This window comes from Camelus ferus, chromosome 2 (assembly GCF_009834535.1).
Source record: "Camelus ferus isolate YT-003-E chromosome 2, BCGSAC_Cfer_1.0, whole genome shotgun sequence".
NCBI classification, from domain to species: Eukaryota; Metazoa; Chordata; class Mammalia; order Artiodactyla; family Camelidae; genus Camelus; species Camelus ferus.
In genome coordinates this window covers 49,242,382-49,269,026 of record NC_045697.1, presented here as the reverse complement: position 1 = coordinate 49,269,026, position 26,645 = coordinate 49,242,382, and the positions used below count along the sequence as shown (strand labels likewise).

The window sequence follows — 26,645 nt, the reverse complement described above, 5'->3', positions numbered from 1 at the left end:
GCAGGAGTCACAAAAAGAGAACATGTGAAAAATGCTGCATTCTGTTGCAAACATTAGAGAATTGACTTAAAATATGGTGCCTCTGGTTGTGATGCAGATATATTCATTTGAGAATTTCTCAATATATATTTAAGTAGTTACATGTTTATCATTATCTATTTGACAAGACTTAAGGAACACAACAAATAGGAAACTTAAAAGTATTATAAAACCTACACCTGAAAACTAGTATAGAACAATGACAAAGAGAGAATAATTTTAATTCTAAAAATTGAATTTAGCAAAGATAATCTTCTAATGAAATATTATTGAAACAAGGAGACATGGACATACAAAGGAATGAATCTAGTCACAGACCTTACTTACACCCTTCACAAAAATTAACTCAGAATGTATTACAGGCCTGCATGTAAAATGCAAAACTATAAAACTAGAAGATAACATAAGAAAAAAAGCCTAGATAGCCTTGACTATGGTAATGATTTTTTAAGTATAACACTAAAGGCATGATCCATGAAAGAAGTAATTTTTGGACTTTATTAAAAACTTCTGCTCTGAGAAGGATAATGTTAAGAAAATAAGAAGACAAGCCACATATTTGCAAAGACAGATCTGAAAAAGGACTGTTGTCTAAAATATACAAAGAACTCTTAAAACTCAACAATAATAAAACAAAAAACCTGATTAAAAATGGTCCAAAGACCTTAACAGACATCTCACCAAAGAAAATATACAGGTGGCAAATAAAGCATATGAAAAGATGCTCCACATCATATATCATCAGGGAAATGCACATTAACACAACTAAGAAATATCAGTATACATCTGTTAGAACAGCCAAGTCTGGAACACTGATGACAACAAATGCTGGTGCAAAAATGTGGAGCAACAAACTCTCATTCATTGCTGGTGGGAGTGCAAAATTATACAACCAATTTGGAAGACAGTGTGGAGGTTTCTTACAAGGCTAAATATACTTTTACCATGTGGTTCATCAGTTACACTCCTTGGTATTTAGTCAAAGGAATTGAAAACTCAGGTCCACAGAAAAACCTGTGCATGGATATTTATAACAGCTTTAATAATAACTGCCAGAACTTGGAAGCAACCAAGATGTCTGTCAGAGGCGAATGGATAAGTAAACTCGGGTACATCCAGATAATGGAGTATTCAGCACTAAAAATAAATGAGCTATCAAACCATGAAAAGACATGGGGGAAGCTTAAATACATATTACTGAGTAAAAGAAGCCAATCTGGGAAAAAAAAGGCTATATACTGTATGATTCTAACTCTGACATTCTGGAAAAGGCAAAACTATGGAGACAGTAAAAAGATCAGTGAGCTGAGGCAAGGGAAAATGATGAATAGGTGGAGAACAGAAGTTTCTTAGGGCAGTGAAACTACTCAGTGTGATATGATGATGATGATGGATACGTGTCATTATACATTTGTCCAAACACACAGTGTACATACAATACTAAGAGTGAACTCTAATATCTGTTGTGGACTTTGGACAGTTGTGATGTGTTAGTGTAGGATCATCAGTTGTAACAAATGTACCACTCTGGTGGGGGATTTTGACAATGGAGGAGTCTCTGCATATGAGGGCAGGCACTATAAGGAAAATCTCTGTATCTTCTTCCCAGTTTTGCTGTGAGCCTAAAATTGCTCTCCCTCAAAAAAGTCTTTTAAAAAGTTGAATTTACACAAATCTTTTAGAGATTAATTTATTATACAAAATTGGAAGGGAAAATTATTTTGAACCTAGAATTATATACCAGCCACACTGTTAATCATATTCATGTTTCAAAAATGTAAGCACTAAAAACTTGAATCTTCCATGTTTCCTTTCTGAGAAAATCATTTCAGAATGTATTCCCACAAAATAAAGATAATTTTGAAGAAAGAAGCTGTATAATACAAAAAATGGAAAAAGTACCCAGGGATACATTTAGAAGATTTTCTAGTGTGGTAGCTGTTGGCTTAGAAAGCAAGTTGGTCCAGGTTAAAACTGGGCTTCAAGAACGAGCACAAAATGGATTTCAAGCAATAAAATTGGAAATAGAAATACATTAGAGGGGGGTGGGTAGGGACAGACTGGGAGTTCGAGATTTATAGATACGGACAGATGTATATATAGAATAGATAAATAAGTTTATACTGTGTATAGCACAGGGAAATATAATCAAGATCTTGTAGTAGCTCATGGTGAAAAAGAATATGAAAACAAATACATGTATATTCATGTATGACTGAAAAATCATGCTGTACACCAGAAATTGACACAACATTGTAAACTGACTATAACTCAATAATAATAAAAAAAGAAATACGTTAGAGATATGATGGAGATGTTATTTCTTCTAACAACAACAACAAAGTCACTTAGAAACTAAGGAAAAATAAAAAATTCTGATGAACCAAATATGAAACAGACCAAAATGGTGCATGATTTCAAGTGATTAGTGGGGTATATTCCACTAGAAAGGATTTTTCATTTGATCTTAACACTAGAATGCTTTGCTTTGAGTGTGATAGTGATCATGACATTGGAACAGCACAGCAGAGATGGAAATACAACCCTAGGCGTTTCATGGCTTTATTCTAAGGAATATTTACAAGATTGCAGTGTTATAAACAATGTTTTTGGGTTTTGTTTTTCTTGAAGTATAGTTGATTTATAATTAGTTTCAAGTGTACAACATAATGACTTAATATTTTTATAGATTATACTGCATTTAATGTTATTACAAAATAATAGCTATACTTCCTTGTGCTGTACAATATGTCCTTGTTGCTTTCTGTTTTATACACAGTAGTTTGTATCTCTTAATTTCATACTCCTATCTTGCCTCTCCCCACTGGTAACCACTAGTTTGTTCTTTGTATCTGTGAATCTGCTTCTGTTTGTTATATACATTTGTTTTACTTTTTTATATTCCACATTTAAGTGATAACAGATTATTTCTTTCTCTATCTGGCTTATTTCACCAAGGATGATAATCTCTGGGTCTATCCACATTGTTGTAAATGGCAAATTTTCATTCTTTTTATGACTAAGTAATATTCCATTTTATATGTATACCATATTTTCTTTATCCATTCATCTGTTGATAGACACTTAGCTTGCTTTCATGTCTTGGTTATTGTGAATACTGTACCTATGAAAATTGGGGTGCATGTATCTTTTTGAATTAGTGTTTTTGTTTTTTCCCTATATATACCTAGTAGTGGCATTGCTGGGTCATATGGTAGTTCTATTTTTAGCTTTTAGAGGAGCCATCATACTGTTTTCCACAGTGGCTGCACCAACTTAACATTCCCACCAACGGTGTACAAGGGTTCTCTTTTTTCCACATCCTTGGCCAACATTTGTTATTTGCAGACTTTTTAATGACAGCCTTTCTGACAGGTGTGAAGTGATATCTCATTGTGGTTTTGATTTGCATTTCTCTGATGATTAGCAGTGTTAAACATCTTTTCATGTGCCTATTGGCCATCAGTATGTCTTCTTTAGAGAAATGTTTGTTCAGGTCTTCCGCTCATGTTTTAATCAAGTTGTTTGTTTTTGATACTTAGTTGTATGAGCTATTTTTTATTTTGAATATTAACCCTTATAAGTCATAGCATTTACAAATATTTTCTCCTGTTTGGTAGGTTATCTTTTCTTTTGTTGGTGGTTTTCTTTGGTGTGTAAAAACTTTTAAGTTTAATTTAGTTCCATTTGTTTATTTTTTTTTTCTTTTGCGTTAGGAGACAGATCCAAAAAATATTGCTGTGATTTTTGTCAAAGAGTGTTTTGCCTACGTTTTCCTCTAAGAATTTTATGGTGTCTGGTCTTACATTTAGGTCTTTCATCCATTTTGAGTTTGTTTTTGTATGTGGTGTGAGGAAATGTTCTAATCTCATTGATATCCATGGAGCTCTCCAGTTTGCCCAGTACCACTTACTGAAGAGTCTTTTATCCATTGTGTATTTTTGACTCTTTTGTTGTGGATTAATTAACTAGAAGTGCATGTGTTTATTTCTGGCCTCTCTCTTCTGTTCCTTTGATCTGTGTGTCTGTTTTTGTGCCAGCACCATTCTGTTTTGATTTCTGTAGCTTTGTAGTATAGTCTGAAGTCAGGGAAGGGTGATACCACCATCTTTGTTCTTTTTTCTCCAGACTGTTTGGCAGTTGGGGTCTTCTGGGATTCCATATAGATTTTAGGATTTTTTTTTTTCTCGGTCTGTGAAAAATGCCATGAGTATTTTGATAGGGGTTGCATTAAATCTGTAGATTGTATGGACATTTTAATAATATTAATTTTTCCAATCCAGGAACACAGAGTATCTTTACATTTCTTTATATCGTTTTCAAATTCCTTTATCAATGTTTTATAGTTTTCAGAGTATAGATCTTTCATCTCTTTGGTTAAGTTTATTCCTAGGTATTTTATTCTCTTTGATGCAATTGTAAATGGGATTGTTTTCTGAAATTCTTTTTCTGTTAATTCATTATTAATGTATAGAAAAGCAACATATTTTTGTATATTAATCTTGTAGCCTGCAACCTACATTCATTTATTCTAAGAGCTTTTTTTGGCAGAGACTTTGGGTTTTCTATGTATTGTATCATGTCATCTGCAACTAGGGACAGTACTACTTCTTCCCTTCCAATTTGGTTGCCTTTTATTTCTTTTTTCTTATCTGATTGCTGTGGCTAGGACTTCTAATACTATATTAAACAGAAGTGGCAAGAGTAGGTACCTTGTCTTCTTCATGATTTTAGAGGCAAGGCTTTCAACTTTTCACCATTGAGTGTGATGTTAGCTGTGGGTTGCTATAAATGGCCTTCAATATGTTGAGATATGTTCCTTTCTATACCAACTTTGATGAGGGTTTTTAGCATGAGGGGGTGTTGAATTTTGTCAAATGCTTTTTTCTGTGTCTGTTGAGATGATAGTGTGATTTTTATCTTTTTGGTTAATGTGGTGTATCTCATTGATTGATTTCCAAATATTGAACCATCCTTGCATCTTTGGGAAAATACCCTAGTTGAGAATGGTGTATGATCCTTTATATATATTGTTGGATTTTGCTTCCTAACATTTTGTTGAGGATTTTTACATCTATATTCATCAGAGATATTGGCATATAATTTTCCTTTTTTGTAATGTCTTTGGTTTTCGTATCAGGGTGATAGTGCTTCCCTCCTCTTCAATCTTTTGTAATAGTTTGAGAAGGATAGGTATAAGTTTTTTATGTTTGATAGAGTTCCCCAGTGAGGCTGTCCTTTCCTGAGAGTTTTTTAATTACAGATTCTATTTCATTTCTAATGATTGGTCTGTTCAAATTATCTGTTTCTTCTTGACTCAATTTGGCAGGCTTTTTATTGCTAGAAACTTGTCCATTTCTTCTAGGTTTTACAATTTGTTGGCATATACCTGTTCATAGTATTCTTATGATTTTTTTTCTATTTCTGCAGTATTAGTTGTTATTTTTCCCCTTCTATTTCTTATATGTTTATTGGGGTTCTCTCTCTTTTCTTCTTGATGAGCCTGGCTAAAGCTTTATCAATTTTGTTTATCTCTTCCAAAAGCCAGTTCTTGATTTCATTGATTTTTTTTTTGTCTCTATTTTATATACTTCCTCTCTAATCATTATTATTTCCTTCTTTCTGCTGAATTTAGGTTTTGTTGTTCTTTTTCAGATTCATTTAGATAGTGAATTAGGGTTTTTTTTATTTGAGATATTTCTTGTTTTTTGAGGTAAGCCTGTATGCTGTAAACGTTCCTCTTAGAACTGTTTTTGGTGCATTCCATAAATTTTGGAAAGTTGTGTTTCCAAATGATGTTTGTTTTCATTTGTCTTGAGGTGTTTTCTGATTTCCTCTTTGATATCTTTATTGGTCCATTGGTTTTTTTAGTAGCATGTTATTTAGTCTTCATGTATTTGTGCTTCTCCCATTTTTCTTCCTGTAATTGATTTCTGGTTATACTGTTGTCAGAAAAAATGCTTTATATAATTTCTATCCTCTTAAATTTGTTGAGATTTATTTTGTGGCATAGCACGTCCTCTATCCTGAAGATTGTTCTACGTATGCTTGAAAAGAATGTGTATTCTGCTATTTTTGGATGGAATATATCCTGTGGGTATATTTTAAGTCAAGCTGCTCTACTGTGTCACTTAAGACCACTTTTACCTTATTGATTTTCTGTCTGGAGGATCTGTCCATAGATGTAAGTGGGCTGTTAAAGTTGCCTACTCTTATTGTTTATTGTCAGTTTCTCTATTTGTGTCTGTTAATATTTGCTTTATATATTTAGCTGCTCTTGTACTGGGTTAGTAATATATAATGAGTGTGATATCCTTCCTGTAACTGAGTGTCTGTGTGTGTAACAGGTATCAATAAATAGTACAAGAATGCTGAGGCATAGAGGTATATGGTTTTAAGTCATCGCTGATCTAAGTGTTCATTGAAGCTAAAATTAAAAGTCCAGGTGACCAAAAACAGAAGATCTTACCACTATTACTGGAAAGTCCCTATGAGTAAAGCTTCTTTTCAAGGACATGGGCACATCAGATCTAGCTGCAAAAGCTAAATTGTTGCCCCTAGTCCTTAATGTCTAAAGATGCTCTGATACTGTTCCTGCTAATGTTTATCCTGGGAATCTTATAAGCTTAGTAAGACTACTGACTTTCTTTCCTCTCTCTCTTCCTCCCTCTCTTACCTTATTTCATAAACAATTTTGGAGTACTCATAGCAAAAAGACATATGATAAGGAGCATTCTAGGAGATTTGAAGATAAGTTGATGTATATCACGAGGGACATGTGAAAAATTTCAGAAGGCTTTCTTTTGGAAATACCATACTTCTCGCATTCTAACTCACTCCACACGTACACATAAACACTGAAATTATTGCCATAGAGATCCATTGTCCTTGATGAGAATGTGTAGTGTAGAAAAAAAATTGAGAATTAAAGCCTAGAGACTTAAAATTTACCAATAGAGACATGTCTAAAAATGTAATAATATATTTTAATTGTTGTATATTTAATATTACAGGGGTAATATTTTGGATTACTTTGATAATACTAAGTAGGTATGCTTTCATTCCCTCTAAAATTCTATTCTGTCTGTACTCCAGTCACCTTTAAGATTAAGTCATTAGTAGTCCAGGGGAAAAAAAATAGATAATGGCAGAAAAAGGAGGTTCATAGGATGAAGGAGAAGTAAATAGCATATAGGAGTACCTCTAACAGGAATTGGGAGTAGGAGAGTAGAACAGAAAGAAAAGAAGGAGAAAACATTAGACTCCAGTATCCTGGCTCCTCTGGACTGAAGCTGTGGAAAGAGTTGATGTAGGAGGTTAGAAACAACCTAAGTTTGAAAGAACCCTAGTGTGGTAGAGATTGTTTTCTTGCCTCTCCTTGGGGAAACTGGGCCATTTTCAGGGTCACTCTATTAGAAAAGCATCATGTATAACATGAGACCAGCCAAGCAATAAATTGAAAATAGCAAAGTAACAGAATGAATTGAGAGCAGACAAAAGTTCCTTTTTTATGGTTTTCTGCCAAATCAAGATTGTTGTGATGGAATTCCTAGGTTTCCCTTTGGGCCGAGTGAAGGTAACTGGGGCACACACCAGCTATAGTCTTCTGTAAGAAGATGCTCAGCAAGGCCAGGGAAGCTCATTTTGGGTTTGTGGGAGGACCGCCTAATAAGGTGAGAGGACATAGAAATTATTCTTTAGAATACCCAATGCCAGGAGGATGTAGTGGGATTTACTGGTGGGGAAATTTATTAGCAGGGCATTCAGGGCCTGTAGAAAACACTGTCATGAAACCAGCAAATAAATGTCACCACTTCTGGAGACCAGATTAACAGCCAGCAGAGAACAGACTACAATTTTCCCCAATAGCAGAGTGTCACAATGTAGATGGGGAACCATGTGCAAAAAGGAAATTGAATTTCTATATATTGGAAATCAGCATACTTCACAAGCTTTCATGTCCACTACTGGGGAAACATTCATCTTGCCAATTAAAATTTAGTTACTTCTGAGTTGAAGCTGTCTTCTTTAAGTAAAAATTTAGTTAAATTCAGAATGTTTTTCTCCCCGTTTCCCCTTTTTCCTTCCCAAGAGCAAGCTAAGTCCTGCCAGTGTACGGAGGTAACTTGTTCTGGTGCTGACCTCTAGTGGTCTCTGGCCTTCACTGAGGTGTCTGATCCTGCTGGTCTCTGGATGATGGTAATTTATATTTACTGCTGTAATGTCTTGCTTTGGCCTCCTGTCTCTAAGATACATGTACTTTGCATTATCAGATCACAAGTGAGCTCTTTTGGATCTCCCAACTCCCTTTCAAGCCTCTTCCTTTGGCTGTTGCAACATTACAGATGCTTTCCAGTAAGTAGTCTTCAAATTGGGGTACATATAACTCTGGAGGTACACGAAGACATTCCGAGGAGTATGTGGGCAAAGTTGTTATTTTTTAAAATCAACTGTATTTATGTATGATTTATATAAATAAGATTCAATCAATTTCACGTGTGCAATTCTGTGACTCTTAAACGTGTATCCTCATGTAACCACCAATATAATCATGATAGAAAACATTTCATCACCCTGAAAAGTTCCTTTATGCCCTTTGTAGTCAGTCTTTTCCCTCCACCCAAGGCCTTGGAAGTCACTGATCTGTTTTCTGTCACTACAGTTTTGTCTTTTCTAGAATGTCATTTAAATATTATCATACAGCATGTAGATTTTTGTGACTGACTTCTTAGTATAATGCGTTTGAGATTCATCCATATTGTATCAGTAGTTAATTCTTCTTTTAAAAAACAGCACTGAGATTTAATTCAGGTGCCATACAATTCACCTTTTTAAAGTGTACAATTTAGTGGTCTTTAGTATATTCACAGAATTGTGAAAACATCACTATAGTCAGTTTTAGAATTACAGATACATGCAATAACATGGATAGATTTCAAAGCATTATGCTAAGAACTCAGTCACAATCTTATCACCTTTATTACTGCAGTCTTGGTTCAAGCAGCCATAATCTCTGCTTACATTATCATGACAACCTGTAAACTGGTTGAATTTCACCCTGCAGACTATTCTCAGCTTAACACCCAGAGTCATCATCTTAAAAATTTTAAGTCAAATCTTGTCATACCTCTGTTTAAACTTTATGATTTGTTTCCTTTCTCTTAGAGTAAAATCCAAAATTCTTACAATAGCCTGTAAAGACTTGTATTATCTTCCCACCACCATACTTACCTTGCTGATCTTATCTCCTCTAACTCTTCCCTTACCTATGACTGTTCTCTTCCAGCCATATCAGCCTCTTGTATTCTTCTGCCTGACCACTCTTCCACCACAATCTTCATGGCTGATCTCCCTCATCTCCTTCAAGTCTTTGCTCATGTCACCTTTTCAGGGATTCCCTCAACCATCCATTTAGGTGGCAAACTCTCCATGGACTCCTAAATCTCCCTTGTATTACTTAAAAAAAAACCCTAATACTTACTATATTCTAACATACTTGTGTAATTTATTTATTTTAGTTGTTATTTGACTGCCCCCTCCCACAAGAATGTGAATTTGACAAGGGGCGGAATGTTTATCTATTTTGTTTCCTGATATATCTCCAGTACCTAAAACAGTTCCTGGAACATTGTGAGGACTCAGATATTTGTTGATGAATGGTTGGATGAATGAAATCAAGAGTTAAAAACTAGAGGTTCCAGTTCAAGGTGGTGACATAAGAAGATCCTGTATTCACCTCTTCCCACATACCAAATCTGCAGCCATGTATGGAACGGTTTCTCCTGGGAAAAAACTGAAAACAGATGGCACAACTCTTAACATTAGACAAATGAGAGGGAAACCACATTTAAGTGGGTATGAAAGGCTGAGGCACAATCTTGCCATAAATTCTGCCTCTGGCACTGTGACCCTCAATTGGAAGGGAACTTGAAACTTGGAGCTTCTCCATGAGGAGTAAAGGGCTTATACTCCACATTGGGCACCCCAACTTTAAAGACTATTAACTGAGAGACAAGGCCTCAAAATATCTGGGTTTAAAGACCAGTGGGGCTCACATCCATGTGACCTGTGGGGCCATGACAAACCACAGTATAGTTCTTAAAGGGTCTGTGTGCGGACCCAGCTGCTCTAGAGTGCAGCACAGAAGCAGCCCTTTGAACAGCACTCAGACGTTATATGTAAAAGACTCATTTGTTAATTTTGAAACAGTTGGTCTGAGGGGCAAGAACTTGCTGGGATATTCTCCTGGGATGGAAGCTAGTGGGGACTGTCATCATGCCCTCCTTCTGCCTTGCTAAAGCTCAGGGGTGTCAGCTTTTCTTCTTTTTCCTTCCCAGTGGGAGTCATCTGTATGCTCCAGTCTATGAGCACCATTGTTTACTATCTCTTTCTGCCTTGCTGAAACCAGTGGATGCCTTCTCCAACTTTTTTTCTCCTCTTTTTGGCAGGTGCCATTTTTGTACCCCACCTCCTCTGCCTTGCTCCAACCAGCTGGTACCATCTTTGTCCTCTCCCTCTGCTGCACTAGTATTTCCAAGGTGGACTCCGGTTTTGTGCTTTCCCTCTGCTTTGTTCCAGCTCACTGATATCTTCCATATAGGAGCTTATACCCTTCTTTGATGCCCTGACTTTAGCAGATGCTGCCAGGGGACACACCTTGATTGCCTTACTCTGGTGGCTAGGGGGACTGATGTTCCTGGGTCCCACAGGACTGTAACAATTACAGAGACAGTTCTTGGAAGGCTGCCACTCCCAGGACACTGCACAGAAAGTGGACTAAAACACTCTCCTAGTCTTTCCGTGAAAGACACCTACTTGTTACTCCTGGAGCTTTGGCCATAGGAACAGGCTTCAGGTTTGAAACACATCCAGAGTCTACAGAGGTGCTCTCAGGTAGTATAACCTGGAGAATACTATCTTTCTGCCTTCCCTCTGCCTTGCCACAGCTTACTGGCATCTCTTAGAAAGGAGCATACACACTCGTCTGGAGCCTTGATTTTTATGACCTCTGCCCAGGAGATACCTCCAGATCACTTGGTTCTGGGGACCAGCAGTGCTTGCACTTGTCCCAAAGAACTGTATATATTTGCATTTTTAAGAAGCTGTTGCCTAAGGGGGTCTGGCTTTTAATCAGCCTGAAACTAGGTGCTGAATGAGATTCTTCCTTTTGGGACACTAACTGGTTTTGACACACCCTCAGCTACTGAGAGCTATTAAAAAATTAAATGGGCTGCCTGAATGATCACAAAGGTTTGAAAAGCTAGGGCAGAGTTGAATGACAAGATTTATCTCCTACGCAGGGCCAACCCTTCAAGGCTGGGAGAGGCAGCTATTTTATCTAACGCATAGAAATCAACATTGAGAGTCAAGCAAAGTGAATTTTGTGTTGTCCCAGTGCATATAAAATTTATGTTTATTCTGTATCATAGACTGTTAAGCCTGCACTGGCATTATGCCTAGAAGAACAGTGTGCATACCTTAATGTAAAATACTTTGTTGCTAAAAATTGCTAACCATTATCTGAACCTTCTCCAAGTTGTAACATCAAAGATCACTGATCACAGATTACCATGACATAATAATAATTTAAAAGTTTGAAATATTGCAAGAATTACCAAAATGTGATACACAGAAATGAAGTGAGTAAATGCTATTGGAAAAATGGCACCAACAGACTTTCTCAAGGCAGAGTTGCCACAGACTGTTGGTTTGTAAAAAATGCAGTAGCTGTGAAGCACATTAAAGCAAAGTGCAAGAAAACGAGGTATGTCTGTATGATAGAGGTTGTGGATTAATTACTTAGAAGGCTAGTATAAAGGCTAAAAGACAAAGGTAGTAAAAACAGCTGCAACTATCATAATTAGTTAAGGAATACACACAATTAAAAGATGTAAAATGTAACATCAAAAACAAAATTGGGGGGGTAAGAATAAAAATGTAGAGCTCTAGAATGCATTCAAAGTTAAGTTGTTACCAACTTAAAATAGACTGTTATAAATATTAAGTTGTTATAGGTAAGTTTCTTGGTAGCCACAGAGCAAAAACCTATACTATATACAAAAAAATAAAAGGAGAAGGAATATAAGCATACCACTAAGGAGAGTAATCAATCACAAAGGAAGAGAGTAGCCAGAAGAAGAAAGGAACAGAGGAACTACAAAATAACCAGAAAACAATGAACAAAATGGCAATAAGTACATACCTTTCAGTAATTACTTTAAATGTAAATGAACTAAATTCTCCAATCAAAAGACATAGAGTGGTTGAGTGAATACAAAACCAAACTTATCAATATGCTGCCTACAAATAACACACTTAAAAGTTAAGGACACACAGAGACTGGAAGTGAAGTTATGGGAAAAGATGTTCCATGCAAATAGAAACTGAAAGAAAACTGGTGTAGCTGTACTTATGTCAGACAAAATAGGCTGTGAAACAAAGACTGTAATAAGAGACAAAGAAGGGAATTATATAGTGATAAAGGGGTCAGTCCAACAAGAGAATATAACATTTGTGTATATTTATGCACCCAGCATAGGAGTGCCTAAATATTAACCTAAGTTAAAATATATATTAACCTACTAAATGCATAAAATAAATATTAACAGACCTAAAGGGAGAAACAGACAGCAGTATAATAATAGCAGGGGACTTTAATATCCTACTTACATCCATTGATAGGTCATCCAGACAGAAAATAAACAAGGAAACATTGGCCTAAATGGCACATTAGACCAGATGGACTTAACAGAAATATACAGGACATTCCATCTAGAAGCAATAGGATACACACCCTTCTCAAGTGCACATGAAACATTTTCTGGGATAGATCATATGTTAGGCCATAAAACAGGTCTTAACAAATTTAAGAAGACTGAAATTATGTCAAGTGTCTTTTCCAGTCACAGTGGCATGGAACTATAAGAAGAAAACTGGAAAATTGATAAATATGTGGAGCTTAAACAGCATGCTCCTGTACAAATCAGTAGGTAAAAAAGAAGTTGAAAGCAAACCTGAGAGAAACAAAAGTGGAAATACAGCATATGAAAATTTATAGGATGCAGTAAAAGCAGTTATAAGAGAAAAGTTCATAGTAATAAATGCCTACTGCAAGAAATAAGAAAAGTTTCAAATAAACAACCTAACTTAACACCTCAAAGAACTAGAAAGAGAAGAGCAAATAAAGCCCAAAGTTAGGAGAAGGAAAGAAATAGCATAGCAGAAATAAATGAAAAGAGACAAAGACAACAGAAAAGATCAATGAAGCCAAGAGCTGTTTATAAAAAAAAAAATTGGCAAACCATTAGCTAGACTCACTAAGAAAAAAAGAGAAGACTCAAATAAATTAAATCAGAAATCAAAGAGGAGACATACAAATGATACCCCAGAAATATAAAGGATCCTAAGAGACTACTACAAACTAAATAGACACCAACAAATTGGACAACCTAGAATAAATGGATAAATTCCAAGAAACAAACAACTTTCTAAGAGTGAATCAGGAAGAAATAGAAAATCTGAATAGTCTGATTATTAGTAAGCAGATTGCATCAGTAATTAAAAGCATCCCCAAAATTAAAGTCCAGATAGCTTCACTGGCAAATTCTACCAGACATCTGAAAAAGAGTGGACACCAGTCATTCTCAAACTCTTCCAAGAAATAGAAGAGGAGGGAACACTTCCAAGCTCATAACTCATTTTATAGGCCAGCATAATTTGATACCAAAACCAGACAAAGACACAACAAAGAATGAAAAGTACAGGCTAGTGTCCCTGATGAACATACACAAATCCTTAACAAAATGTTAGCAAACCAAGATACATTAAAAGGATTGTACACCATGATCAAGTTGGGTTTAGTCCAGGGATGCGAGGATGGTTCAGCATCCACAAATCAATCAGTGTGATAAACCAGATTAACAAAATGAGGGATAAAAATCGTGTGATCATTGTCATAGATGCAGTAAAAGCACTTTACAAAACTTAATACCCATTTTTGCTAAAAATTCTCCACAGAGTTGATACAGAGGGAATGTACCTTAACATAATGAAGGCTATACATGATGAGCCCACAGTTGATACCATGCTCAGTAGTGAAAAGCTGAAAGCTTTTCCTCTAAAATCAGGAACAAGACAAGGATGTCTACTCTTGTTACTTTTATTCAACATAGTATTGGAAATCCTAGCCAGAGCAGTCCACCAAGAAAAAAAGACATTAATGCAAGTGAATTGGAAAGGAAGAAGTAAAACTGTAACTGTTTGCAAATGACATGATAAAACCCTGAAGACTCCTCAGAAAAAGTTAAAACTAATAAATTCAGTAAATTTGCAAGATACAACATCAATACAGAGATCTATTGTGTTTCTGTACACTGATAACAAACTATCAAAAGGAGAAATAAAATAATCCCATCTGTAATTGCATCAAAAATAACAAAATATCTGTGAATAAATTTAACCAAGGAGGTGAATACTGTAGACACTGATGAAAGAAGTTGAAGAAGATTCAGAGGAAGAAGAAAATATTCTGTACTCATGGATTGCAAGAATCCATGTTGTTAAAATGTCCATACTACCCAAAGCAATCTACAGTTCAGTATAATCCCTTTTGAAATTTTAATGGCATTTTTCACAGAAATATACCAAAAAAATCCTAAAATTTGTATTGAACCACAAAAGACCCCAAATAGCCAAAGAAATCTTGGGAAAGAAGAACAAAGCTGAAGGCACCACACTCCATGATTACAAGTTGTATTATAAAGATGTAATTAAAACAGTATCATATTGGCATAAAAACAGACACATAGATTAGTGGAACAGAATGGCAAGCCCAGAAATAAACCCATGTGTATATGGTCAATTAATTTCTGACAAAGGAGCCAATATACAATGGAGAAAGGACAATCTCTTCAGTAAATGTTGTTGGGAAAATTGGACAGCCACATGCAAAAGAATGAAACTGGGCCACTATCTTACACCATACACAAAAATTAACTTAAAATTTGTAGACCTGAATCATAGAACTCCTAGAGGAAACATAGGTGGTAAGCTCCTTGACATTGGTCTTGGCAGTGATTTTTTTTGGATTTGGCACCAAAAGCCTAGGCAGCAAAAGCAAAAATCAGCAAGTGGGACTATACCAAATCAAGAATTTCTGCATAGCAAAGAAAACCATCTAAAAATGAAAAGACAGCCTGAATGGGAGAAAATATTTGCAAACCATACATATGATAAATGGTTAATATGTAAAATATGTAAGGAACTCATCAACTCAATAAGAAAAAAAACTGTCCAAATAAAAAATGAGCAGAATGCCTGAAGAGAGATTTTTTCGAAGACATGCAGGTGGCCAACAGACAGATGAAAAGATCAACATCACTAATCATCAGGGAAATGCAAATCAAAATTACAAAGAGGTATCACTTCACACCAATCAGAATGGCCATCATCAAAGTCTGCAAATGGTAAATGCTGAAGAGGGTGTGGAGAAAAGGGAACCCTTCTACACTGTTAGTAGGAATGTAATTTGGTGCAGACACTATGGAAAACAGTATGGAGATTACCTAAAAATTTAAAAATAGGGTTACTATATGATCTAGCAATCCCTCTCCTGGGCATATATCCAGAGAAAACTCCAGGTTGAAAAGATACGTGCACCCCAGTGTTCATAACAGCACTATTTATAGCAGTCAAGACATGGAAGCAACCTAAATGTCCATTGACAGATGATTGGATAAAGAAGTTATGGTATACATATATACCACAGTGATGCAAATGATGCAGCTGACAAGGGCTTAACTTCCAGAATATACTACACACACACACACACACACACACACACACACACACACATTCACATATATATATAGAGAGAGTAGTATTCCATTATATATATAATGTATATATGTAATATATTCCAATTATATATATATAATATATATATATATATAATGAAATACTACTCAGCCATAAAAAGAATGAAATAATGCCATTTGCAACAACATGGATGGACCTAGAGATTATCATACTAAGTGAAGTAAGTCTGAGAGAAGAAGGCAAGTATTACATGATATTAGTTATATGTAATCTAAAAGTATGACACAAATTAACTTACTTACAAAACAGAAACAGACTCACAGACATAGAAACAAACTTATGGTAACAAAAAGGGAAAGAGGGGGAGGGATAAGTTGAATCACTATGCTAACACATAACACAGAAACTAACACAAGATTTTAAATCAACTGTACTTCAATTAGAAGAAAAAGAATTGAGTGGTTTGCTGAAAATTAAAAACACAAAACAAACCCACGAGATATGAGATGTCACCTCACACTTGTTACGATGGTTATTATCAAAAAAACAAGAAAGAACAAATGTTGGAGAGGATGTGAAGGAAAGGGAATGTTTGTGCACTATTGGTGGGAATGTAAATTGATACAGTCACTATGGAAAATAGTATGCAGCTTCCTCAAAAAATTAAAAACAGAGCTACCATATGAGCCAATATTTCCATTTCTGGGTGTTTATCCAAAGAAAATGAAAACATTCAGTTGAAAATATTTCTGCAACTCCATGTTCTTTATAGCATTATTTACAGTAGCCAAGATATGGAAACAACTTAAGTGCCTACTGATGGATGAATATATATAAAGAAAATGTGGTACATATGTACACAGTGGAATATTACTCAGCCATAAAAAAGAATGAATTCTTGCCATTTGTAGTAACAATGGATGGACCTTGAGGGCATTATACCAAGTGAAATAAGTCAGACAGAGAAAGACAAATAACATATGATTTTATATGTGGAATCTAAAAACAGAAACAAAAAATCAAGCTCATAAATACAAAGAAGAGATTGGTGGTTGCCAGAGGTGGGGATGAGGGTTAGGCAAAAAAGGGGAAGAGAGTCAAAAGGTACAAAAGTCCCAGCTATAAAATAAGTTATGAGGATCGAATTGGCAACTGTAATTAATAATACTCTAGTGCACATCTGAAAGTTGCTAGAGACTAAATCTTAAAAGTTCTCATCAGAAAAAAAAATTTGTAACTAGATATAATAACAGATGTTAACTAGACTTAATTGTGGTGATCATTTCACAATATATACAAATATCAAGTCATTATGTTTTTCTGGAAGTAAACAAGAATGGAGCAAAAGCATATTGAGAATAAATAAGGCCAAACTTACCTTGAACTTCTTGCAGTGTTTGTTTGTTAGACTCAGTCTTGTGTGTGATATATTGATGAATCTAATAGGCTTTAGTGGGCCAAATACAGGTAAATCCCCCTACTGCATTCCCTGTAGGCCCACATACCTGGGACGTAAATGCAAGTCAGTGCGAACATAAGGCCTGAAAACATGTGAAAACTCTTTTTCCTTTCTAACCAAACTCTGTTTTTTAAAATGGTGCAGTTGCTGAGAGTCTGTTCAGTGTTTTTAATCTTAAATTTCTTAGCCAGTGAAGTGGGCAGAGGCTAGAGGTCTGGAAGAGTCTGAAGAGTTTAGATGGGCTTTGTAGAAGTGGGTTCACTTCATGACAGTTTAAAATGTTTCATTGAGTAGTTGTGTATGTACACACAGAGAGAAGAAAATACATGTAAGTATATAGCTTGGTGAATTTTCATAAGCTGAATACATCAGTATAATTAACACCCAGAACCAAAAACAACCTAACGAGCATCCCAGATGCTCGCCTTGTGTCTCTTCCAGTTACTACCTCCCATTCAGAGTACTACTGTTCTGACATGGATGGACCTTGAGGGCATACCAAATGAAATAAGTCAGACACAGAAAGACAAATAACATGATCTCACTGATATGTGGAATCTAAAAACAGAAACAAAAAATCAAGCTCATAGATACAAGTAAGAGATTGGTGGTTGCCAGGGATGGGGGTAATGCTGTAGATGTGTTTTGCTTGATTTTGTACTCCGTATTAATTAAATCATGTGGTATATACTTGTTTGTATCTCTTCTTTTGCTCAAAATTTGTGGAACTTACGCACATTTATTATATATGGTTAGAATTTATTCATTTTTAATACTATGCAAAATTCCATGGTTTGAATATACCACAACTTATCCATTTTACTATTTATATGCATTTGGGTGGTTTGCAATTTGGGGCTTTTATGAATATTGCTACTATATATGATACATTCTATTAACTTGGTGTACATATGCATGAATTTCCTAGGACATTTCATAGTTTCTTATCCATAGTCAGTGAACTGTTAAGTATTCTTCAGTGTTGCGGTCAATATATTTACTAGATGTACCTTATTCGAATGAGAGCTGTAGTTGCAGGTATTAACCAAGTTCTTCCATTCGATAGATGTTTCACTGGACTTTGCCTATACTTAAGATTCTTAACATGTATTCTGGTTAAGTATGCACATGCATGGTTTTCACTGGACTGAGTGCTTTCCAATTTTATTTTACTTGCTTGCGTATCCCAGCACCTGGCACAGTACCTACAATACAGTAAGCTGATGGAGTGAATGGTAATAGCCGTCACCATTGGCAGTGATTAACACAGCTAGTCCCCTTTGTTCTGTGAACCATCTAGCTAAGGTAAAAGCCTTGCTTTAGTTTGACATCTCAGAGTCAAAGAGTCAAAGGATTAGGAATGGGAAGTGATCACTCTCTGAGAAGCCCAGAACTGAGGGCTCAGAACTAAACATGCTATGTGGTTAGAGGAAATTTCTGTGGCTTTACAAGCCTCTTAGAGATTTCATGTGTTAACAGTAGTGATTCCAAGGGATAGTGTGGGGGCCAGATATAAATAGCAGAACACAAATGGGGTAATGTGCCACTGCCAAGCTACTGCTGGGGGTGTTTATAAAAAGAAAAGCATTCCCTTCTCAGCTCTCAGTGTCAACAACCTCCCATCCTGAAGGCACATTCACCACAACTGAGAGAGTGGGGAAACAGTTTGAGACCTAGCATCATTTAAACCTTCTCCACAGGCAGAAAGCCAGGTAAACATTTTGACTTATTTACATTCATTCTACAGAAGTGAAGAATTTCCCAGAAAATCCTGATTTGGAGCTTGCTTGGCATATACTGCCTTGTAACAGTTATTTGTCAAGTATTAAATTCCAAATCTTTTTTATAAAGGGTAATTTAACACAAAAGTGGCATTTTGGTACTATCTTTTAGTACATTTAGTGAAATAAACTGCTCCTAAAAGAAGATGGGAATCTGGGGCCAAAGGGAAGACTATCTTCTTTCCCCTGTGCTGTTCATCCCCACTTTCAGATGCCAGAATATGGTGATTGGTAGGATAAAAAAGAGATTTCAGTTCCAGTAATGTGAACCTTGTTGTAGGTGCATGGCAAGAATTATAAACCAACCCTAAATTGAATCGGTTAATGACTCTGGGATAGCTTTAGCCCTTGAGGGCCTCTTGCCCTTCTGTTTGTCTGTTTCCATCTCATGAACAAGGGGATGAATATTGGACATTCAGCCAACAGAGTTATATAATCTTACTAGAATTGCTACCTGCCCAGTTCCTTCTTACTCTCATTCCTGCCTTCAGAATGTTATGCGAAACACTTGTTTTATCTTTGGCTTCTCTTAAATGTGAGTATTTGGAAGAAGAAGACCCCCTCGGGTAACCTAGTTTTTACCACTGCTGGCCTCCACCCTACTCAAATGGGCATAACTTGGTTTGCAAAGAGGATAGAAGAATGGATGGTGTGCGTAGATACTAACTCCTGGAGAATTCTTGGAACCTGGGAGCTAGGGGACCAATTTGAAATGGTTGTTTTTTAGTGATTTCCTGTGTATGCTGAGAGGAGGTTTAGAGATAGGAAGAAAATATGACTACTAATGACTATGGTGGGAGAAACAACATGTCTAGAGGAAAATAGAAATGGACAGATTTAATCCTGAGCAAATTGCTGAAGTCCTCTGAGCTTTTTGTTTCCTCATCTGTAGAATGAGGGTGTTAGACAACAGACAAAACCTAATGGCCCTTTTAGCCATTGGAAATTTATTAATAATAACTTCCTAACCACCATGATATCCACTCTTATCTAGAATGAAAAAGTATGTGTGTGTGTGTGTGTGTGTGTGTGTGTGTGTGTGTGTGTGTGTGTATGTATACATATTACATCATCCTGTTCTACTTCCCTAAACCTTTTTGTAAAGATCTCCTAACTTGGAATTCCTTCATTTTAATTTAGAAGAGAAAAATGAAGACAGGATATTTTGCAGTGGTTACTGTGCTGCTGGCACCTATGATTCTAATGGACATCTTCCAGGTAATGTTAGGAATGGGAAGCATGTGGTCACTGGAATGGGAACGCTTGATATAATGTTGCCTGAGGCATTTGTGTGGGTTAATGATGAAAATGACAACAGATGGAATAGGTAAACTAGTTGTTTTACAAGTAGCTCTTTTATACATTGATACATGTTAACTGTAGAACATTGAAAAATTAAAATTAAGCCAAGAGAGGAAAGTGAAAATTATCCACAATCCCTCTGACCCTGAGAGACTCCTAATTTGTTGGTGTATATTCTTCTTAGCTTTTTCCTATGTGTTTGTGTTTATAATTTACAAAAATGGATTCACACTATACATAGTATTTTTTTAACCTTTTTAAGTTAATACTGTGCTACAGGTATCTGTCTGTGCCATCAAATATTCTGAAAAATATGTATTTTTCTCTAGATAAGATGGCACTGCAATGTTTGTTTACATGTTTTCCATTAAACTGTATAATGACCATTTTCTTACATTCAGTATTCTTTTTTTCTGATAGAACTTTTATGATTTTATTTTTTGCAATAGACTATTTAAACATTCTGTAACATTTTTTTATGTAGAATAGAAGCCAGATATCTCACTTGGTTTGTTTTCCCCACCTTGTTAGCTGTCACATCACTACTGAGTATTTGTCCACTGACTTGGTGTATCTTCTTTAAAATGTGTTAAATTCTTAAAATTTTATCCATTTTGAATTTAATATTCTGATCTATTATTTATAGAATCATTGTGTATTCTGTTACTTGGTCTGCAGTGTGACTTATAAACATTTCATGTATAATACACATATAAAAATTTACCATTTTAAAGTGTACAGTTCAGTGGGTTTTGTATATTCACTATATTGTGCAACCATCACTATTGTCATTATGGGACATTCTTATCATCCCCAAGAAGAAAACCTGTAGCTGTTAGCAGTCAGTCCCAGTTCCCTCCTTCTGCATTTGCCCAGTAACCGCTAATCTGTTTTCTGTCTCTGTGGTTTTGGGTATTCTGGACATTTCATCTGAATGGAATCATACAATATGTAGCCTTTTGTGTGGCTCTTTTTGCTTAGCATAACATTTTCAAGATTTATCCATGTTGTAGTTGTAGTATTAGTACTTCATTCTTTTTATATAGATTAATAATATTCCATTGCATGGTGATGCCACATTTTGTTTATCCATTCATTAATTGATGGACATTTGGGTTGGCCCCACTTTTTGGTTCTTAGGAATGAATAGTCCTTTCACGAACTTTCAGATCCGGATTTTTGTTTGTGCAAACATACGTTTTCAGTTCTCTTGGGTATATACCCAGCAGGGATATTGCTGTGTCATGTGGAGACTCTATGTTTAACATTTTGAGGAACTGCCAAACTGTTTTCTACAGTGACTGCACCATTTTACATTACTTATACAGAAATGTGTGAAGGTCCAGTTTCTTTACATCCTTGCCAGCGCTTGCTGTTTTCCTTTTTTCCCCTTATCTTTATAGCCAAACTAATGAGTGTGAGTTAATATCTTGCAGTAGTTTTGATCTGCCTTTTTAATATTCTTTTGCAACTTAATTTTGATGTGTTTATTTTATGAATGTTTCATAATTTAACCAATTTATTTTTTAACCATTTAGGTCATTTTCACATTTTTGTAATAAATTTTTGGTAATTGAAATTTCATCCATATGGGCTTTTATTTCAGTGGATAACTCAGAGGAAGAAAATATAATCAGTGTGTTCACCTTTGTACCTGTCCTTAACTGTCCATTCAGTTTTCCCTAAATGATTGTGGCATTTGTAAACTTTTTGACTGTTCAAGGCACTCACTGTACAGAACACACAATCAACTGTGGCATTGGGCCAGAAAGGCTTGATGCCTAAAATTAGATGTGTGGAGACTGGCTAGAAGCACAGGGGAAAAGACAGGGACATATTGGATCAACTCTTGATACGATGTGAGGAATGTGGGAGGTGATTTCAGGGTACGATGTCTTATAATATGTTGAAGTCTTGAAGATAAATTAGGCGTTGGTGCACAAGATGCACCCTGGTACATTCTGTGCTGCAGAGTAATGTGCATTTCTTGGCTAGGAGATGGCAATGATTTGATCTTCTAAAGCTCAAATTGCCACTTCAAGAAACTGACCTACAGACCCAGGAGTTCAGGGTTCTCAATAAGTTCCCCAGCAGAATATTCTGTGGCTGATAATCAAGACAGTTTTTGATGTTGGCCCAATTCCAATGCTTGTAAAATGGTGTTATGGATTGTCTACCCAACCTTTTATAAGGGTTGTTATGAGGTTGAAATTCAACTAATTTTTTTAAAAGTGCTGTATGTAAATGTCAGTGGTCTTCATCATTAGAAACACAACATTTTGGTTAAGACAACAGACTCTGGAGCCAGATTTCCTGGGTTCAAATTCAGTTCTAAACAAGTAACTCAGTCTCTCTGTGCCTTAGTTTTCCTCATCCCTAAAAAGGAGACTAATAATAGTACCTACTACCTGCCTCACAGGGTTACCATGAAGATTAAATGAGTTAATATATATGAACACTTAGTGCTTCATATATAGAAAGCACTCTGTAAAAATTTTTAGGACTTAATGATGGAGTGGCCACAGTGGGTGACTGAGAAGGAGAAATCTAAGAAAATTTCACAAACCTTATTGTATAATTTCTGTACAGTAAATGACATATAGTTCAGATGTACAATTTGATGAATTTTGATAGGTATATACACCTATGAAACCACCACCACAATCAGGATACCTCACATTTCCATCACTCCCAAAGAGGTGCAAATTTCGAACTCCCAATTTATCCCTTCCCAAGCCATTTATCCCCTGGTGTAACCATAAGTTTGTTTTCTATGTCTGTTTCTATTTTGTAGCTAAGTTCATTTGTGTCTTTTTTCTTAGACTCCACAAATAAGTGATATCATATGGTATTTTTCTTTCTCTTTCTGGCTTACTTCACTTACAAATGAATATATGGTTTTATATAAGGACGAAGTTAGTGGCAGTTGGAGACAGTAAGATTCTAAATTTGGTCTTGGTCTTAGACTATTTTGTTTGAAAAGTCTTTGAGCAATTCAAGTGGAGTTATTAAGTAGGCAGTTGATGTACAGTTCTTGCACTTACAGGACAAGTCAGAGGTAGTTAGATGATAGTTGAAACTATGGGCATTTATAAAATTGCCTAACAGTAGAATTGAGAGTTAGAAAATAAGTTGCCTTGAGAAACTCCAGTGTTTAATGGCCAACTAGAATATGCTGGATCTGCAGAGGAGTCTAAGAAATGTTCCCTTAGTGAGCACTGTTTGGATGGAGGAATGGAGGTTGGAAACCAGATTGAAGAGGGTTGAGATAGGAGTGGAAATGAAATGGAGATGGCAAAGATAGATATCTCTTTGAAGAAGTTTGACTCTGACGAGAGAAGAGAGATAGTGGGAAGGAGATAGTGTGGGATATGGGATCAAGTTTTACTTTCCTTCTAAAGTTGATTCTCCACCTTGCTTTCCTCCCCACCATACCCGCGCACTTCGAGAATCATTCACTTGGAGCCTACAACTTTAACAGGTCCTGGCTAAGAGTTTGTATAAAGTCTCCAACTGAGGTTGCAGCTTATGCAATCAGTATACCATACAAGTATAGAGCAGCGGAAGGAGTCAGTGATACGGAAGTTCCCACCCTTTAATTTGTAGAAACCCTTAGATGGTGTCTCTGAGCAAGCAGGTTTGCTCATCTTGTGTTTTGACCCATAGGCCAGAGCACAGAGTTCTTATTTAGTTCACCTGAATATTTTGCTATACTAGAAGCTTGGCATTCAAAGGGTAAATATGATACATATCCTGTCCTTGAGAAACTTACGGTAGAATACAGTCTGTCCTCCATATCCACACATGCATGGCCCCAAGGATATGGAGGGCCGACTGTTCTCATTGTACTACACCACTTTTACAGGAAACTTGAGCATTTTGGATTTTGATATCATTGGGGTCTCCTGGGTACTGAGGGATGGCTGTACATTATATTTCTATTATGAAATGATAAAAAATAACCACAGCTTCTTAAAGGCTTGATGTGTGCCAGGCATGGGGCTAAGGACTTTGCATATATTCATTGTATCATTTAATCCTCACAGCAATCCTGCAATTAAGGTACTATTTCCTCACTTAATCCTCATTTTTTTAAATGAAAAGAATTGAAACTCAGACATGTTAAGTAACTTTCCCATAAGTAATTAGTACCTAGTTAGTAACAAGTGGAATTTGAACCCAGATCTGTCTGGCTCCAAGCTAGTGTTAATTACACTACACCACCCTGCTTCTTACGTTATGTGTATAGTTTAAGGATGCATTAGGCCTTTTCCAGTTGTGTATAACAGAATGATGATTGAAACTAGCTCAGGTAAATAGGGAATTTATTGATTCTTATAACAAGTAAAATATAGTCTTCAGGTACAGCTAGACTCAGGCCTTAAGTAATGTTATCAGGGCCTCATCTCTCTCCACCTCAGCTCTGCAAACCTCTTTGTTGGTTTTATTTGCAAACAGGATTCTCCATGGAACCAAAAGCATAACAATTGGCTGATCCAAGGCAATAGTTATCGTTAGAGCTTATGGTTATTGGGAAAGAAAGCCTTTTGTTTTTCTGAGAGTGCTCTGGTTTGTAAACCTTCATCACTGCTTATCATACGGGCTGAAGATGCAGAATCAGTCCTAGCCAAACCACACAGACAAGGGAGTGGATGTCCTCAAAGAAAAAGGCATAATATTTGCCATTATGTATGTATCCATCATGTACAGTATTTCACACAAGATTTTTCATATTCACTCAGCAATCTTGAATGGTTGAGGAAATCTAGCTAAGAATATTGTTTAAAAAAAAACCAGGACTGCCACCCATGTCTTCAGTTTCACACCCATTATTCTCTCCTTTGTATCTGTACAGGGTTCAGATGAGTGAGCTACAGGCGTGGTCATGCGTACACTTCTCACCCGCTAACATACTCTTTCATACAAATAGGTCACAGCTGAGAGAAGTTATCACTAGCAGTGGAATATACTTCCTGTGTAAAAAACATATCCAAAGTTCACTGTAAGCAAGGGAGAGAATCTTGGCAAGGCATGACAGGATGGGTGCAGTAGGGTGAGAGAAAATAATATATACTAAATATCTTTATTTCAAGAGTATTAATTTCCTTTTCCTTTGAAGGTAAAGGCTGAAATATTAGACATGGCAGATAATGCATTTGATGACGAATACCTGAAATGCACTGACAGGATGGAAATCAAGTATGTTCCCCAACTGCTCAAGGAGGAAAAAACAAGCCTCCAGCTTTTGGAAGATGTGTGGGAAAATGCAAAAGCCAAGTGGGAAGTTCGGAAGACTCAGCTCTTTCTCCCTGTGAGTTTTAAGGATAACCATGGAATAGCCCTGATGGCATATATTTCTGAAGCTCAAGAGCAAACTTCCTTTTACCGTCTGTTCAGTGAAGCTGTGAAAATGGCTGGCCAATCTCGAAAAGATTACATCTATGGCTTCCAGTTCAAAGCTTTTCATTTTTACCTGACAAAAGCCCTGCAGTTGCTGAGAAGATCTTGTGAGGACAGTTACAAAAATGTGGTGTACAGCATAAACCAGAATACATCATTTACTTTTGGAGGGCTGAACCAAGCCAGATTTGGCCATTTTACCTTGGCATATTCAGCCAAACCTCAAGCTGCTAATGACCAAGTTCTGTTAACCATCCACACATGCTTTGGAGTTGCCATTGAAAATTTTTTTGATAAAGAAAGTGAAAGAATTATTTTAATACCTCTGAACGAGATTTTTCACGTGTCACAGAATGAGGCTGGCAATAACCTTATCCTTCAAAGCACAAACAAGACCTGCAGCCATTATGAGTGTGCATTTCTAGGTGGTAAGTGTCTCTGTTCGGTCTGTGCTTGTCTGGGAGGGAAGGAGTGGGTATTGTAGGCCCAAGGAGAGATCGGGAAGGAAATTGGGAGGCGTTTGAAAGGAGAACAGATATTGATGTCTTCCATCTAGCTTCTTTCATAATGTTAGTTTCCTTTTCCATAATTTAATTTTGTCAAAATAATACATTTACAGTATTATTGAAAGTTAGAAAAATGAAATAGTAACTTAAGGCAGTGGTTCTCAACCAGGGGCAGTTTTGCCCTGTAGGGTCAGTTGACAGTAGCTGGAAACATTTTTAATTGTCCCAACTACCTCTAGTTGCTACTAGCATTTAGTGGGTATATGCCAGAGAACACTGCTAAACAACACAGGATAGCTCCTCCCCCGCCAACAGCAAAGAGGTACCCGGCTCAAAACCCTA

The 26,645-nt window shown here is 36.2% G+C and overlaps 1 protein-coding gene across 15 annotated transcripts in view; it reads left to right on the top strand.

The window, feature by feature from the left end:
- Nucleotides 1-26,645, top strand: part of ART3 (ADP-ribosyltransferase 3) — a 57,638-nt gene that overhangs the window by 14,003 nt on the left and 16,990 nt on the right. For 12 of the 15 annotated variants that reach the window (XM_032457789.1, XM_032457784.1, XM_032457748.1 and 9 more), the window contains exons 2-4: nucleotides 8,313-8,394; nucleotides 20,236-20,313; nucleotides 25,517-26,225. In XM_032457789.1, coding sequence (XP_032313680.1) covers nucleotides 8,313-8,394; nucleotides 20,236-20,313; nucleotides 25,517-26,225 — 869 coding nt within the window. Of the gene's footprint in view, nucleotides 1-8,312; nucleotides 8,395-18,899; nucleotides 19,027-19,573; nucleotides 19,631-20,235; nucleotides 20,314-25,516; nucleotides 26,226-26,645 lie in introns of those variants that run through there. The other 3 variants (XM_006195588.3, XM_032457772.1, XM_014568466.2) reach the window with 3 other exon arrangements.